The sequence below is a fragment of the Festucalex cinctus genome, chromosome 3, assembly GCF_051991245.1.
Source record: "Festucalex cinctus isolate MCC-2025b chromosome 3, RoL_Fcin_1.0, whole genome shotgun sequence".
NCBI lineage: Eukaryota > Metazoa > Chordata > Actinopteri > Syngnathiformes > Syngnathidae > Festucalex > Festucalex cinctus.
The window spans coordinates 22986996-23003836 of record NC_135413.1 but is presented as its reverse complement, the minus strand read 5'-3'; the positions used below and the strand labels follow the sequence as shown (position 1 = coordinate 23003836).

General features: G+C 40.6%; 1 protein-coding gene and 1 long non-coding RNA gene across 3 annotated transcripts in view; one reads left to right on the top strand and one right to left on the bottom strand.

Moving 5' to 3' along the window:
• Positions 1-16841, bottom strand: part of dennd4a (DENN/MADD domain containing 4A) — a 29208-nt gene that overhangs the window by 1396 nt on the left and 10971 nt on the right. Inside the window, exons 11-28 of one of the 2 annotated variants that reach the window (XM_077516770.1) lie at positions 16466-16684; positions 16116-16261; positions 15869-15886; positions 14801-14934; positions 14146-14278; positions 13866-14072; positions 13649-13777; positions 13442-13583; positions 11587-11709; positions 11268-11372; positions 9332-10032; positions 8201-8420; positions 5488-5579; positions 5237-5412; positions 4823-5153; positions 3495-3612; positions 3090-3252; positions 2940-3004 (exon numbers count right to left, since the gene is read on the bottom strand). In XM_077516770.1, the coding sequence (XP_077372896.1) occupies positions 2940-3004; positions 3090-3252; positions 3495-3612; positions 4823-5153; positions 5237-5412; positions 5488-5579; positions 8201-8420; positions 9332-10032; positions 11268-11372; positions 11587-11709; positions 13442-13583; positions 13649-13777; positions 13866-14072; positions 14146-14278; positions 14801-14934; positions 15869-15886; positions 16116-16261; positions 16466-16684 (3222 nt within the window). The remainder of the gene's footprint in view (positions 1-2939; positions 3005-3089; positions 3253-3494; positions 3613-4822; positions 5154-5236; positions 5413-5487; positions 5580-8200; positions 8421-9331; positions 10033-11267; positions 11373-11586; positions 11710-13441; positions 13584-13648; positions 13778-13865; positions 14073-14145; positions 14279-14800; positions 14935-15868; positions 15887-16115; positions 16262-16465; positions 16685-16841) is intronic. The other variant, XM_077516771.1, reaches the window with a different exon arrangement.
• LOC144016102 (uncharacterized) lies at positions 2692-16791 on the top strand. Its single transcript, XR_013282845.1, has 5 exons — positions 2692-2839; positions 3509-3633; positions 4842-5465; positions 13908-14040; positions 14138-16791. It is a non-coding gene; the product is annotated as an uncharacterized LOC144016102 (long non-coding RNA).

Below are 16841 nucleotides of genomic sequence, written 5' to 3'. Positions count from 1 at the left end.
GCCAAGATATTCATTTTGGCCTTTGAATGCTCTGAAACAACGGCAGGACAGCTTTTTCATGTTAAAAACCCCCCCAAAAACAAAACAAAAAACAAAACATCAGTATCGGTACAGTATCGGCATCGGCCAATACGGCAAAGCTGGGTATCGGAACCGGTATTAGCGGCCAAAAAACGGTATCGGAACAACACTACTATTTAGCTAGCTGGCTAATCTGGCTGGCTGGCTAGCTAGCTGGCTAGCTATTTAGCTAGCTGGCTATCTCTCGCTAGCTCGATTATACAGCAAGTTCATAAGGCTCTCAAAATTCTGAATCACCGAAAACCTCCAGGACCAGATTTGATAGAGCCTTACTTTTTGAAAATGGCTGCTGATTTTATTGCAATGCCTCTTACAGTACTTTTTAATCGATCAATTGAAAACAAAGTAATCCCTGCAGTATGGAAGTCAGCTTTTGTGGTTCCTCTCTTAAAAGGAGGTGACCCAGCTGTTTTAACAAACTACAGACCAATATCAAACTTGTGTGTCTTATCTAAAATTTTTGAATCTCTTGTGTGTGATCAACTTAAAGAGTTTCTCTACTCAAATGAACTGCTCTCAAATTTGCAATCAGGCTTTAGGAAAAAGCACAGCACAATGACTGCTGCTACAAAAGTGGTTAATGATATACTTGTTGCTCTTGATAAAAAGCAATACTGTGCTGCACTTTTTATTGATCTGTCAAAGGCATTTGACACTGTGGACCACACAGTTTTAAAGCAAAGGCTCATCAGTCTTGGTCTGTCAGATGATGTAGTCTCGTGGTTCACAAATTATTTGAGTGACAGGACCCAATGTATTAAACATGATGGTTTATGTTCTGAATTCTTGAGTGTTCACAAAGGGGTGCCGCAGGGCTCTGTGCTCGGACCCCTCCTGTTCATTATGTACATTAATGATCTGGGACAAAGCGTGTTGGACGCCAATATGCATTTTTATGCTGATGACACAATAATTTACTCCTTTGGCTCATGCTCAGCTGCTGCTGTTGCTTCGTTGCAGAAAGCTTTTAATGTTGTGCAGCACACACTTCTGCAACTAAAACTAGTCCTTAATGCGGACAAAACTAAACTGATGTTGTTTTCAAATTCCAGGAAAAGCCCACAATTTCCCCCCAAAGTGTCCACTCTGGAGGGAAATGAAATAGAGGTGGTTCACACATATAAGTATCTTGGTATTTTGCTTGACGACACTTTGACTTTTAAACCCCATGTTGAGAACCTCGTGAAGAAACTAAAACTAAAACTGGGTTTCTTATTTCGGAATAAATGTTGTTTTTCTTTTGAGGTCAAAAAGCGTCTTGTCACTGCAACTTTTTTATCTGTTTTAGATTATGGGGATGTGTTGTATATGAATGCTTCAGCTCAGTGTTTGAGTAAGATTGACTCTGTATATCATGCTGCTTTGAGGTTTGTTACAAATTGTAGAGCCTTGACCCATCACTGTGAACTGTACTCTCGAGTGGGATGGCCTCCTTTGTCCACCAGGAGGTTGACTCACTGGTACATTTTTATTTACAAGGCTATGCTTGGACTGCTGCCCTCTTATATTTGTAATTTAATCACATTGAAAAGTGTTGATTCTTATGCTTTGCGTTCCAATGATCTTTTGTTGCTCTCTGTTCCATTTGCCCGCACTGAGCTGGGGAAAAAGGCTTTTGTTTTCTCTGCCCCTTCTGCATGGAACATGTTGCAAAAGGACTGGAAACTAACGGAACTTGTTTCATTGAACGATTTTAAATCCAGATTAAGAGCACTTGAGACGGCCTCATTGATTTGTAACTGTTTTATATAATTTTTATGTGATTGTAAGTGAAACTTTTATTTGTAACTGTAATGAAAACTGTTTTGCTGCCTCTTGGCCAGGACTCCCTTGAAAAAGAGGTTCTTAATCTCAACGGGACTATCCTGGTTAAATAAAGGTTAAATAAAATACAAACTTGTACTCGTGTAAGACTACTTTTACTTTTAGAATAAAATGACTTTAAATAAGTGAGGAATAAGCGGCCAATAAAATGGATGGATGGATGGACTTTAAAAGAAGTAAACCTCTAAGAATTGAGTAAAAATAAATAAATAAATAAATAAAATAAACCTCAAGTACTGAGTATAGCTGGCTATCTGGAAACAGCTATCTGGCTAACTAACTGGCTATCTATCTCGCTAGCTTGATTATACAAAATTGTACTCGTAAGGCCACTGTTACTTTTGGAATAGCATGACTCAAAAAAAGGGGGGGAGTAGACCTCCAAAAATTACTTAAGTAAGAGTAAAGAAAAAAAATAATACTCAGGTAGTGAGTAATTAGTAACTTTTGATTGATTTTTTTTTGTTATCAATACATGAATGGCAAATAGACAAAAATATCAAATTAAATGTGCAAATTCAGATATTGCCCAATAATATCACTTTAACTAGACTAAATAAATGTTAAAACAACAAAATAAGGTGATTTGCTGCCGTTTTTCCATGTTTCACCTAATAAATCTTCACATTGTTAATTGTTAAGATCTTAATAGGGTTTTGTAAGAGATGTTGAAATTTAAATGACATACGTGATCATCTTCATGTCATGATGTCATCAAGCCTTTAAATGACATTTAGGCAGTCATCACTATAACATAAAGCTTTATTAGAGAACCTCTTTCAAGATATCACATTGGGCTGAGGGAACTTTGGAAAGGACTTTGGAAGTTTAGGGAAACATTAGCCCTGAATGTGAAGACAGAACGCTACAGAAAGACGAAAAATGAGCGAGCAGTCTTGAATGTTGGATTAGCTGCCTTGGCAAATGCAAAAAGGTAATTTTCTTTCTTTATAAAAAAAAAAAAAGACAATTGTATGGTTCACTTAGAATTTCACAGTCATATGACACTGAAGATAGCATGTTTTAGAACTTACTGATATTGATGTTGTTTTTCCCCAAAGACACCAGAGTGAGGAATAATAAATCTCTGTACAAGCTCCTATATGGGAGACAAACACACACACAACCCCAGTTAGTGACTTCTCACTGGTGCCCGATTCCAAAGCAAACTTGCACCTCCTCACCTCTGTCTTTTGAAACCCAGCTCGGGCCCCAGCAGCTGAATAATTTGGCTCATGGGCTGATAGATATCGCTCTTCTTGATGCTCCTCACCAAACTCTGAAGCAGCTCCACGGTGAAGAGCTGCCCGTCCTCGCACAGGCCCGAGCGAACCAGCGAGTTGGCGCCTGCGACGAAATGGGACCTCAAATTCATCCTAATCAAACGCTCGTTCGTCTCCATAACTGCAAATCGCCGACTCAAAGTAAAGCACTGATAAGGACAGGCAGTCCAAAATGCAATTATGAGCAACTGTGCCATTACTTTAATGCATGATGTCATTTACTTGCAAGTATCACCAACCGAATCTCAGGGCTAATTGAATCTTTTGAGATAATAGTAAATGAAAACAAATGCCTTCCTAACTTACAATGTGTGTTCCAGAGGACGTAACAAGGTTGGACTTTGTCCTGGTGCAATTTGAGGTTGTCCCACATGATCCTCACCAGCACCTGCTTGCTGTCTTCCGAGGAAAGGCTGGAAACAGTCTGCAGACAAGTTGAAAAGTAGTGAGTACTCCGCATAATACTTTTCATTTTAATAATAAAAATGGGCTGTTTATTATATATGTAATTAGGGGTTTCATAATTACTGCATTAATTTTGAGTTCATTTAAAGTTGTTTTATTGCCAGTAACTTTTTTTTTTTTTAAATGCACGATTAATGAACACCCCTTACTTGGAAAGCTTGAACTGGGGAATTCCAGTTGCAACGCAGCAGACACATTCACGTCAAAATGTAGCAGTAATAAATTTAATAATAATGCATATATTTGTGGAGAGTGAGACAGGGGTTGAGTTGTATTTTACAATTTAAAACATGCAGAATTCCACAAGTTAACTTCATGTTGAAGATTAGATAGCTCTTATAATATGAAAAGAAAAATGCACTGAGCTGTCACCACTGTCTTACAAATGCAATTATGCCATCTAGTGGCAGAAAAATAACCAACACAATATCACGTTTGTTTTTTTTTGTTTTTTTACAGTAGAGTACAGCTTTTTAATTTTAACTCAATTCTATGATTCATTATGAAATTACTGTAGCAATGCATAACTGCAACCATATTTCTATTTAACATTTTTTTTTCTACTGCAATGTTCCCTCGCTATAACACAGTTCACTTTTCATGGTCTCGCTATTTCTCGCTGATTTTTTTGGTGCAAATTTGCGCGATTTTTTATTTTTATTTTTTTTACAGTAATGTACTTATTTTATTAAATTTTAATGTACCTATTTTATCAAATTGATGAAGCTTTGAATATTGAGAATGTTTAAACAAGAGAGAAATGTGAGAAAAGTGTATAAACTGTGTGGTAAGTGGTTTTAAAGCCTTAAAATATTTATAATAAATGAAAAACATAAAACATCATTTATCACGGGTATTTTTTGTAACCTAACCCCAGCGGAAAACGAGGGAACACTATTATGTTAACAAAAGTATGGAAAATTATGGTACATTAAGATCAGATATGAAACTTGCGATTAATTGGGAGTTAACTAATGAAGTCATACGATTAAATTATGATTGTAAAATTGAATCGCCTGACACCCCTTAATTGCCAGATTAATATAATCAAATCTTTTTTCCCTGCCAAATATTGAAAAAAAATACACATTGGTTAGGCCCAAGTTTGAATAATTAAAAACATATAGTATCAACTTTCTATTCCACTAAAAACGCAAAGTTTTACTGACCTGGTCGCCACGGCGACAGTGTTGTGAGGCCAGGATAATAGCCGGCAGATGACTGGGCAGCTCCAGCCTCCGAAAGAACCACACGAGGTTCCAGAAGACGATGGGGTGCTGGTCCACAACCCCTGGCGAGTACATGGCCTGCTCGCCTTCATTCACAAGGAGGCTCTCCAGTTCCTTCCAAACAACCAGAGGGCTCAGGTACGGCACCGTCACTGGTTCAGAGGTCCCGGTATTCCTTCGGGGAGTGTAGTCTGCCTGCGACGTTTTGGTTTCATGGTTGAGGGACGCAGACGTGTCGTCCTCGGCAACAGGGATAGACACTCGTGGAGATCTGAGAGGAGACACGGTGGATCAGATTAAAGCGGCCACAAGGGATGAAGGATTGTACGCGTGTGTTTGAATAAAACCACTTGCCTGCAGGGAGGCCTCAAATCTTTGACCTCCACATTGAGGAAAGGCAGGAAGGCGGAGCCGCAGAAGGGACACGTGCTGTTGAGGTTGGAGTCGTTGGCCGTCCAGCCGGCCATGATCTCCTCATCGTACACCAGAGAGTCGCACGTCTTGCAAGGCGAGCAGCTGGACATCATCACCTGCACGCAGCATGTCAATGAAACCGCTTGGCAAGGTGGAGGAATATTTACAGGTATGTATATCAATGAACTCACCTCAATGGAATAAGCGGGAGAAGGCTTGAAGCGGTTTATTTCGGGTGAGGAATCTGGAGTGTGAGAACTTCGTGAAGGAACCGTCAAACCACCTACAAATAATGTTTACACAAATTAGGTGGAGCGTTAACCCATTGAGCTATCCGGAAAACACCAAATTTGCTTAATAATGTTATATTATTCATATCATTTCACTTCAGGACACAAATTGTGGCCAGCTTCAGTAAATCCAATCTTCAGCCCAATTAAATAACATTGGAGAACAATTTTGAAAAAATAAAATTTAATAATAATAATAATAATAATAATAATAATAATAATAATCTGTTGAGTTAGATTTTATCCATCCATCCATCCATTTTCTTGACCGCTTATTCCTCACAAGGGTCGCGGGGGGTGCTGGCGCCTATCTCAGCTGGCTCTGGGCAGTAGGCGGGGGACACCCTGGACTGGTTGCCAACCAATCGCAGGGCAGTTAGATTTTAATGCTGATAAAACTAATATTGTCATGCTTAATCAAAATTGCAGTTATTTTTTTTTTTTGTAGCATGTCTACATAGTTTACCTTCCAGATAAGCAAAATGCACAGTTGTAGTAAGACTGTAGTTAAAAAAAAAAAAAAAAAAAAAAAATACCCAAAGCTGATTACGATTGGACTCATCTCCAGCTACGTAGCAACGTGTTTGTGCAGTCACAATTGAGACAGTGTGGTGACAGGTGTGCGCAGCTCACAATAGACGACGAGTACTAGGGGTGTGAATTGCCTAGTACCTGACGATTCGATTCGTATCACGATTCACAGGTCACGATTCGATTCGATACCGATTAATCCCGATACGAATGGTCACGATTCGATACCGATTAATGCCGATACGAATTTATAAGTCGATTGTTGCGATTTTTTTTCATTCATATTTAGAAAATACTAATCAGTAAGCTTGTAGAGTGTAAGATTTATATGAAAATGTATTATTTATTTATCTGAAATTTCAGTCTTATAGAGGTTGTAATCTGTTTCATGTTTGAACAGCATTAAAATAAAAATATTAAGGCTTAATGTGCCGTTCATATAACATTCTTCCATGCTCAAGGTGTGAATCCAAAAAAAAAAAAAAATCGTTTCTGCCGATTATTGAATCGATTCGAGAATCGCGCGATGTAGTATCGCGATATATCGCCGAATCGATTTTTTTTAACACCCCTAACGAGTACTATCAATATCGGCAAACAGAAAGCTAGCATAGTAGCAATTCATCAAGCAATCAATTTACACCGTTAAGTTCTTTCATTTTATCTTTTTTTTTTTAATTATTTTATTTTTTTGTATTTTCAAAGCTCTATTCCATGTTAGTGTTTTAGATTTGTTTCATTTTTTTTTTAAGAAACAAGCATCCTATATATCACAAACTTGAAGTCATAGAGAAGAACAGATCAGTTTTGTATTCTGAGCCCAAAAATAAGTTAGAGGAAGTCAACTCAAAAAAATTTCTTCACACCCCTACTAGTTAACACAACATTCTCATTAAACGTTTGTTAAACATGAATTAAGTAGTAAACGAAGCAAAAGAAAATAACAACAACTGATATTCCCATGTCAGGGGGCGGCCATTTTGACACTTGCCTGAAAATGACACTACTGTTCTGAGGAAATGAACAATCATGGCACATGTTTTCTGAGTTTGGTCGTGTGACATTAGCAAGATTATCCGTGATTGGTCATTACCCTTAACAACTGTGATCTCATTTTCATTCGACAGCAAGTGGCAAAATGGCCGCCCCCTGACATGGATAAAAATGATTGGATTTTGCTGCTTATTTCATATTCTACAAACAGAATATTAACTCATTTGCTCCCAAAAACATATAAAAATGTTCTATTTTAAATATTACCATGCTCCCAAACACGTATTTATACGTGTTTTATGTTTTTCTATGCTAGCGCAGACAGTAGGCTTTGATGCAGCCGCTGAACTGAAGAGAATGCTTGAAGCAATGGTAGTTACTACAAAAACAGCCAGCAGATGGCAGCAGAGTATAAGAGCTCAACCAGGGCCATGTTGCAAAAAGCTCTTTTCCCCACTGTTTTAAACAGATTTGTAAATAATAATGAAACATAGCTATATTCTAATGCTGCAAAACGGAAACAGATATAAATATACTTTTTTTTCCTTCCTCTAATCTAGCTTTTGGTAGGTTTCATGTTTTTATAGCAATAGAAAACAATATTCTGTTGGCCTTTCAAAAACAGCTGGGAGCGAAGGGGGTTGCTTCAGTGAAAATGGCTGCGAGTGAATTAGTTAATCAGAACGCCATGTTTCGACTAGTGGGGCTGCACAGAACATATTCTGAAATCTTTTTAGCTGAATTACCCTCTAAAACCAATTCTCAGACCTAACTCACCAAATATTTTGCTCAAAATCCAAAAAAAGCATTTTTTAGTGTGCTTATCTTTGTGCAGGTGCACCTAATGTGAGCATATGCGTGTTACTTGGAAGAGCCCACACGCTTTCTCACAGCTTTCACGCCTGCTGGCCTAATTTCCCTCAGCACAGCAGCAGGCGCACTTTAACACAAAATGAACAAGTGTAGACAGTTGCTGTGAGCACGCACGATGCCACACTCAAGCACGACTAACATATTTTGCATCAGAAGTTTTGACATCGATGGGCTCGATTATACAGAGCGGCGAAAACAATCGAGAGGTGAAACAAACCGGAGAAGGAGTTGTGTCGGAAGACCCTGTCGGGGGAGGCGGGGCTGCTCAGGTGGGCGTGGCCCGCGACGGGGCTCCTCCTGAGCCGGGCGGCGGCGGCGCCGTGCTGCGGGGACACGAAGCTGTCGGCGTCGAGGCAGGAGTCGTTATCGACCAGCGAGGAGCAGTCGGCGTCTCCCGAGGCGAACGAGGACACGCTGACGCGATCGCAGTTTGAGTCCTAAAAGACGAAATGTGTTCAGGGTAAGGTTATTTTCGTGAACGAAAAAATAAATAAAAATAAAATTCAAAAAACAATTTCGTTAGTGAAATAAAAACGAAAATGCTTTTTAAAAAACGAAAACTAACTGAAACTACATTTAATATTTACAAAACTAACTCGAACTAACTATAAATATAGCAAAAATGTCCTTTGTTTAGTCTTGGGCAATTAATTTAACGTATGAGCCTTTGGGGATGATTTTAAGTCGATTTATTTTGATATTATATTGATATACTTGATATTATAGTGTTTAAATTTTTTTTATTTGTCGTAATTTAAAAAAAACGTTTTTTTACGTTTAGAAACATTTTCTTTTGTACAAAAAAAATAAATGATCTGCACAGTGCACATGCTGCACTCCAACTTCAAGTTTTTCCCAGAATAAATACATGAATATATATTATTCTGAATACTGTTTGGTCCAAAAAGAACTTACATAAAAATAGTGTTTCTATTTCTTTAATTAGTCTTAATATTTTTTTAATTGTGTAAACACTTTTTGTTTTGTACCAAAAGATAAGCAGTGCACAAGCTTTGCTCCAACTTCAAGTTTTTGCAAACATAATGTATATTATTATAAATTCTGTTTGGTCCATAAGGAACTTACAGAATTATAGTGTTTATTCTTTTTAATTGGTCTTAATATTTTTAAGTGCTTCAACATTATCTTGTTTTGTACCAAAAGAATAATCATTCAATTATTGCCAAAATAATCGTGATTTTTTTTCCATAATCGAGCCCTATTACAACTAACCAAATAAAAAAAAAAAAAAAAAAAACTCAAAACGAAATAAAAACTAACAAAAATGAAAAATTCCAAAACTAATACCACTGGTTGAGGGTGAAAATGCTCGTTGGGCGGCGCTTACCTGTGTTAATGATGTTTGAGAGGACAGGCGCGAGTAGAGGCGGCTGGCCTTCTCGGCGACGCCCTTGCTGGCCAAGAGGACGCTGCTCTTGAAGCTGTCCAGGCTGGGGGTGAAGAGGGAGTCCATGGAGAAGGAAGAGGTGGACGGAGTCGGGGACGAGGGCAACACCAAGGACGAAGGCCGCTCTCGGCCGAGGGGGAGCGACGGCGACGTCCTGAGCCGCTCTCGAGATTTGACGGGTAGCGGGAGGTGGGTGTTAGAACGTAGCAGCGTGTGCCGTCGGGGGCTGGATTGGATCTGCGCGTCCATGTTGGGCCTGCAGCCCTTCAGCGGGCTGTTGGTGGCGTTCATGTACGTTTCAATCTCCTCGGCCAGCTCACGGCGGGCGGTGGGCGTGCTGACGCCGCACGGGCCGCGTTCGTGAGCAGTGGCCATCACAGACAGGGGGTCGAACCCGGCCTCGATATCCGATCGACTGCAGGTTCTGGTCGGGTTCTGTTGACCGTCAGGCTCCTCCGGCCCTCTCAGTTTGTCGGCAGCAATTTGGTGCTGCGTGTGGGAGTGGGGCGGAGGGACGGTGAGCTTCGGCGCTCCCGGCACGACTGACAAATCCAGAGATTTTGGCCGCTCTGCTTGGGTCGGAGGTCCACACAGCATGTTGTCGCTTAATGACGGACTGGAAATCAGGCTGCCAGCATTGCCTGGAACACAAACACGTTATTGTAGGGTGCAACGATTTAAAAAATGTGGGGGTTTATTGAGACAATATTAAATGAAACTATTTTAGTCTTATAGGTTAGGTTTACCCAAAAAAATAAAGGCAAACGAACTATGAATTAGAGTCTTTCAAGTGTCTTCCGAGTGTTCAGTACGGCGACGTCAAATTCGACCAAATAAGTGGCGTAAACATAAGTCAATAAAGCTAAACTAATGTGATTTTATCACGCCAACTTTTCATGTCACATGAATGTAAAAGTGGACTGCTTATGGGAAAATGAAGCTTCATGAGCTACTTGGGAATTTTTTTTTTGAACTCTAGAATGGTGCTCTTAGTTTAAAGATAAAGGCTAGTGCGAAAACCTATGGGTGACTTTGGAATCATCCCCGAAAACCTATATTGTGTTGAATATTGTCAATGGCCTACTAAATAAATGATATCTCAGCTCCTGAAGCAGATAGAAATATAATTCCAAAAACATTTCAGAGTTTACACCTGTGGCATTCACACAAACCTAAATTTTCCACCTTCAATGTATACATTTTCAATTACTCATTGGCACCAGACGGGGCCAGGCGAATTTGTCGGCTGCATTTTCCTGAGTGAAAACGGAAGACCCCGCATTTAAAAGGTAGAAGAGCGCTACAGCATTCCCGGCTCTAGTGGTAGAAATGCGGCAATGCACCCGGCCTTAATGGGCACTGTCAAAAGGAGGAAAAAACAAAACAAAACCCGCAGGTGGTTCATGAAGCTTCATTTTCCCTGTACCAGTATTGGTCGCCCTCCTGCGGCTGTAGGAAATTGCTATTTGATACAATTTTAAGGAAAAATTCTATACTGGGATCTATAGGCGTGTTGTTCTGCAACATTGCAGTGATGAAAGTATTAAAATAAGTCAAAGAATAAAACAGATGTTACGTGAGCATGTCAGTCGGAATGCATGAATCTCAGTATGACAAAGCACTATCATCATTAAAGCCGAGCTGACCCCTAATGTTCTTTGTAGGCGTGATGCAAGACAAATCCAATCACAAACAATGATTTGGTTACATAACACAACACTCATCCATCAACAGTGTGGTTTTCAGATTTAAAAGACTTTACATACACCCACACTGTGTTTTGCATGCAGTCGTTTGGTGATTAATTTAGTTGTTATCGTCAGTGAGTGTGAGGTGTAAAAAAAAAAAAATAATAATAAGATGTTTCATAACTCACTGTGCAGCTTCGTTCCTTTGTCCTCCACCAGTGGAATGTTTTCACCCTCTCTGCAGCACATCTCCTCCTTGGATAAGGAATCGTAGCCTTGGTCTGACTGGCCACCTGAAATGGAGTTTATATGATCATTTGTCCGTTTTTGGCACAGGATTGTGCTTATGCTGCATCTATTCTCAGAGACGTTTTTATTTGTATGTTTTTCAAGCTTTGTCTTGCATCTTACAGCACATTCTGAAATTAATAGAGCTCCCTGAGGAGGTGAAAAAAGATCTTAAACCATGAAGTCAGTCAGAAAACCAAATGGGTGTCAAATGCCTACCTGTGCTCAATCCATCATCGCTGGAGTCCATCTTATTGAAGTCGGTATCGATGGAGGTGCGCTCGGCAGAGTCATTTGCGCTGTCCAAACTGCCGTGACTGACCGTGTCGAGATCACTACCGTCTGGAGGCAGATAAGACAGCGGGAGTCACTCACCACTTCAACTCCAACAAACGAAGCACTCTTGAGCAAAATCCTCTGAATCCATAATGTTTTAATGTTCTATTTCAATTTGCTTGTAGACTACTGGTCCTATCATATGAATCGCGGATTTAACAATACGCCTGTGATAAAGTTTTATCGCACCAGACCACAAATTACCGCCCATAAAAACAAGTCTTGAAATAAATCACCTCTCTCCAAACAATTCAACATTATAGGCATCATGATGGGAGAGGTTATTGTTGTTATTCTACAAAGGATTTACAACTTTGCACTACCATGAACCAGTGATTTATGGAGTGCAGATTGTTGTTAGGTCTTTCACAGGACGTGATTATAAAAAAAAAAGTGTCTCATTGAGGTGTTGAGAGAATTAGAGATTGAATTGTTGCTTGGGAACAACATGTATTGGACGAAGAAAGTTAAAGGATCAAAGAGCACATTGCTCCCACATGATCAATGAGCTCTTTTTTCATTAGCAACTATGGGGAGTCAGACACTTAACATCAGTGGATCATTTATCAAAGCTGCCTGCAGCAGAGTGGAGTGGGATTGGTGGTAATGAGCAACGGTGAACGATTATTGCAAAACGTACAAATTATTTGTCATCTTGAAAGCCTTGAGCCTGGCTGGGATGTGTCACAAAAGTTCACATCTTAAACCCTCGAATAGAATAGTGCTGTGAACTCAATGACCGTAACATTACACGCCAGCCCAACTGGGTTATTACGGTTTTCCTTTCTATAGGAATAGCACAAATCAACCCTCCATTGCATAGGTTATGCTCCAGACCACCACTGCAGTGATAGCCGCAATATAGGAATACTCAAATAGCCATTTTTATCAGTATCGGGGAGACCATTTTGTCACTTTGTTGACTGGAAATGACATCACAGCGTATTCAGGTATTGACCAATCACTGATCACCTGTTATCTTAAGCTGAGCCGCGATTGGCTGTTACCTGAGCAACTGTGATGTCATCTTCAGCCGACAGCAAGTGGCAAAATGGCCACCCCCTGAGATGGATAAAAACGTGGATTTTGCTGCTGTGCTTTCTTTGATATGAATCAGAATTACCATGTTTAGACTATATGAGCGCATACATGTAAATATTTTTGGGTTGACTGCATCTTTACAATAACACAAACCCATTTAAACACAAAACAATATGGCAATCCCTCTGTGTATTTACTGCAAATAAATCCAGTTTAAACATTCTCAAAATGTACAACAATCATGCTCAAAGATGCCACTGCTTTCTGTAGGCATAAAAAGCAGGACTGCAGAGGATTTGACCTTCAATAATGACTAAAAACTAGGCTGAGCTGGACTGTCTGTTTTCATTCTTTAAAATTGATGGTGTCACGATAGTGTGCTGCAATCTAATCATCGACAGTGGAATTACACCCAAAATAAATAAACCTACAATATGGGGTGGGGGTATTACGGTATATGTTCCCCCCATGTAGCCTAATAAGGCATGCAAAATATTAACAGCTCACAGTCACAATATGATTCATTGCAGTCTTATGCTATTGAAAAGTGCAACCACAATAAACATGTCTCCATAGAGATTGTAAAGGCTAAAAAGCCAAAGCCGAAAGCGTTTTGGGCTTTGCTGAACAAATTTACCAACTCTTAACATCTACAAGTAGATAAAAATACTCATAAACTTCCAAATCCAAATCCTACCTGACAACTGAGTTTCTCGGTGTAGCGTTTGTTTCTTCCCCGCCTGCTTGAATTGGCCGATACCCAGAACCACATTTCTCAGCTTCCCCCACAAAAAGAAGCCGCCTCTGGTGGTCGACGGCCACGTGCTCTCCAACACCGCCTGCAACAAAAACATCATTAGCCCGAAACGAAACCGAGATCGACCCAGCTCTCAAATGCTCGCACCTTGTTGTAGTAGCCATAGGTGATGGCGTTGGGTTGAATTCCAGCCTTTTTCATCTCGAACAGCACCTTCACTGCCAGAACTGGCTGGCTGTACTGACCGCACAGTTGCAGCAATACACGATAACACACCTTAGGAAAATAAAGAAAAAACGCTAAACGCACCCTTTAAAAAAAATAAAAATCAATGTTTGCAGAGACTAGTGTGGGTGTTTCATACCTCATCAGGAGCCTGAAGCTTCTTGTCTTGCATCCTCCTCAGCACGTCGTATGCTGTGCGCAGTGCCCGCACTTTAGAGGGACACGTATCGACAAAACCGGGCAGGCAGATGAACCAGAGGCCGTAGCAGTGTCGCAGCAGACACTTGGACCACATCTGAGGCATCGACGAATAGGTCCGTGCCATCCTTTGAGCGGATTTGATCTCCTGAAACAAAATATTTATAGAGGTGAACTGGCTTTCAATGTTGTTTTCATGTTTGGCTGCAAAAGTAACGGACCTGTTTGGAGCGTCTGAAGATGGCTGTCGGGCTTGCTGGGCTGCAGTGGCGTGAAGCTGTGCCTGCTGATGGAGGATTTGGTCCCTCGGGTGGTTGTAGAAGTTCAGAGCTTAGCACTGGAAACCCAGAGTAGCTGGAGAAATAGTCAATGGCGTCAGAGACATCCTGACCATGTACTCTGAACGGAGCACAATATTTTAAAGGAATCACGTCGGGGTCACCAATTGTGGAGATGACTTACGAAAAGTAAGTCATGTCCAGAACCCTGAACCAAGAGACGTCATACTCCAAGGAAGGCGGCCATTTTGCCTCTTGCTGTCGAGTGAAAATGACATCATAGCTGCTCAGTTCTCAGGTGACAACCAATCACAGCTCAGCTTCAGAAAACCGGTGAGCAGTGATTGGTCGTTGCCTGAGCAACTGTGATGTCATCTTCAGTCGACAGCAAGTGGTAATATGGCCACCCCGAGATGGATAAAAAGTTAAAAACAGCTGGATTTTGCTTCATAAATATTATTCAGAATGTCATGTTTAGACTTGTGAGGTCACACATAACATAATTGTCAAGAAATGTTTAATCTTAATCTAAACATTTTAAGATGTGAAAAAGCAAAAAAAAAAATAAAATAGCAATTGTTGATCACATGTATAATACCTGTAGCACAGAGGATGCTCCTCTCCTTCTGGCAGGAGAGGCAGCTCTGGCGGGTTGATGTAAACAGTGTGCTCACTGCGATGGGATTCATCCAGTTCGATTAGTCTGGCGTCGTCTGGCTTTTCACCATCAGTCTGATTTGCATCAGAAACAGAAGAAAAACATGACAAACAACTCCACTGCTTTTGTGTCTGCAATCTTCCTTTGTGTAGTGTGAGGATGTGACTAAAAGCTGCATGGGTGTTCATAAAATACAGCCACTTGGTTTATTTGAGTGTCTTAGCAGCTAATCCCTAACTTGGGCTTCACCAAAACATGAATATTATGGCAGCTGAATAGCTCCTGGGTGGTACTGCGTTAAAGGCTTTTTTTCCCACTCGGCCGAGCGGATGATTGAGAATGGCGACTTTCTTCGACCCGCTCGGCCTTGTTTCGATTCTGCTCTTTTGTTTCTTCCGCTCGCTGCCCTTCCTGTTACACTCGAGAGCTCTTTCTCAACCGCGCTTGCGTCGTCAAACTCGGCAAGAGGCTGTTGACGATGAATGAATCAATGCTTCCACTTCTCAATACTAACCGCAGTGACCATTCATAGTGGCCCACGCAGGACATGCGCGACTTCCTGATTGCAAAAGTTTGCAGGCGCAATCATTTTTTTTTTCCACCAAGAAAGCATTACAAAACGTGCAGGCAAGTTTTGGCAAGTCTAACCACTCATACATAATAGCATGATTAAATAACTCTTAATGTAACATTAAAAATAAATGTTCAGAAGCCACTTAAAAATTCATGCATTCTTCAGCATCATCTTTCATAACTGACTCATGAAGGATTTTAGTGATGATCATTAATCTTGTCTCAACCGCTTGACTCTACGTAATGGTGGTCGGTCAATAATGCGGATTGCTGACACAAACAAGCAGCTAATGCACACTTGCGCTCTGAACGCTCGCACACAAACAAACAAACCACGTTTTAAGGTCAACAGAAAAGACCACACATGAAGCTATTAGTGCGGTATAGCTTTAACTCAATGCTATGTTTTGACAACAAAAGCTGGTGTGTGTTTACCTTGGCAACTGTGGAGAGCTACCAGGCAGTGACAACAATGACAAAAGCAGCAGAGAAAGGAGGGGGGAAAAAAAGTAAATGTTACACAAGAATTACAGATATTCGGCATAGAAAAGAACTCAGCAAATAAGTGCGCCAGATGTATTATCAATAATAGAGGGGTTTAGTGTTTGTTTCTTCCCATAAATATGATTCATTATTTCTGAGACGAAGACGATAAGGTAAGAAGATTAGTTGCAACTGTCACCTTATCAGCACACTCGTCGAAGAAAGCCAGACTTGCATCTTTGTCACTGACAAAGGAGCATTCCTCAATGAAGCGGCTGAACATTTGGGTCTTGGTCATGAGGGAGTAAAACCTCTGATGGGAGCGGTCTCTGCTTTTCAAGAAGCCTAAAAACAAAACATGAGATTCATTCAACCGGACCTTCATTCATCAAATAGCTTTGTTGCGTCTTATCAGAACTGGTGTTGAAACAAGTGCTCTGCTGTGCTGCTTGCATAAGAAATCTCATACAATTAGTCACTGAATCGTTTCACTCCGACATGGCACCAAAGCCAAATGAAAAACTAACACGTGACAAACAAAAAGCCAACCTTGGATGTCAAAAAGGGAGCCGACATCAGTGGTCTTCTCCGAGGGGGCCTGCGTTATGGGCTGCAAGTACGAGCGGTAACCTCGAAGGATGGCCGCCATGAAGCGCAGGAAGGCTTCCTGGATCTCCAGCTCCAGAGTTTGGAGAGACTTCCCGCCGTTGAGCTCGCCGTCAGCCACCGCGTGCTCCATCTGCACGTCTTCGTGGCTTAAGTAACCACCTGACAGCACATAACAGTACATTTTGTTACGCAATTTGTCTTTTTTTAAGAATGATGAGATTAAGTTCTTAAAGTCATTGTTTATGTAATGTGACTTGCCAGATGTTTTCATTCATAAATCTTCTGGAAAAGGTTATGAATGTTTTGTCCTTCAATT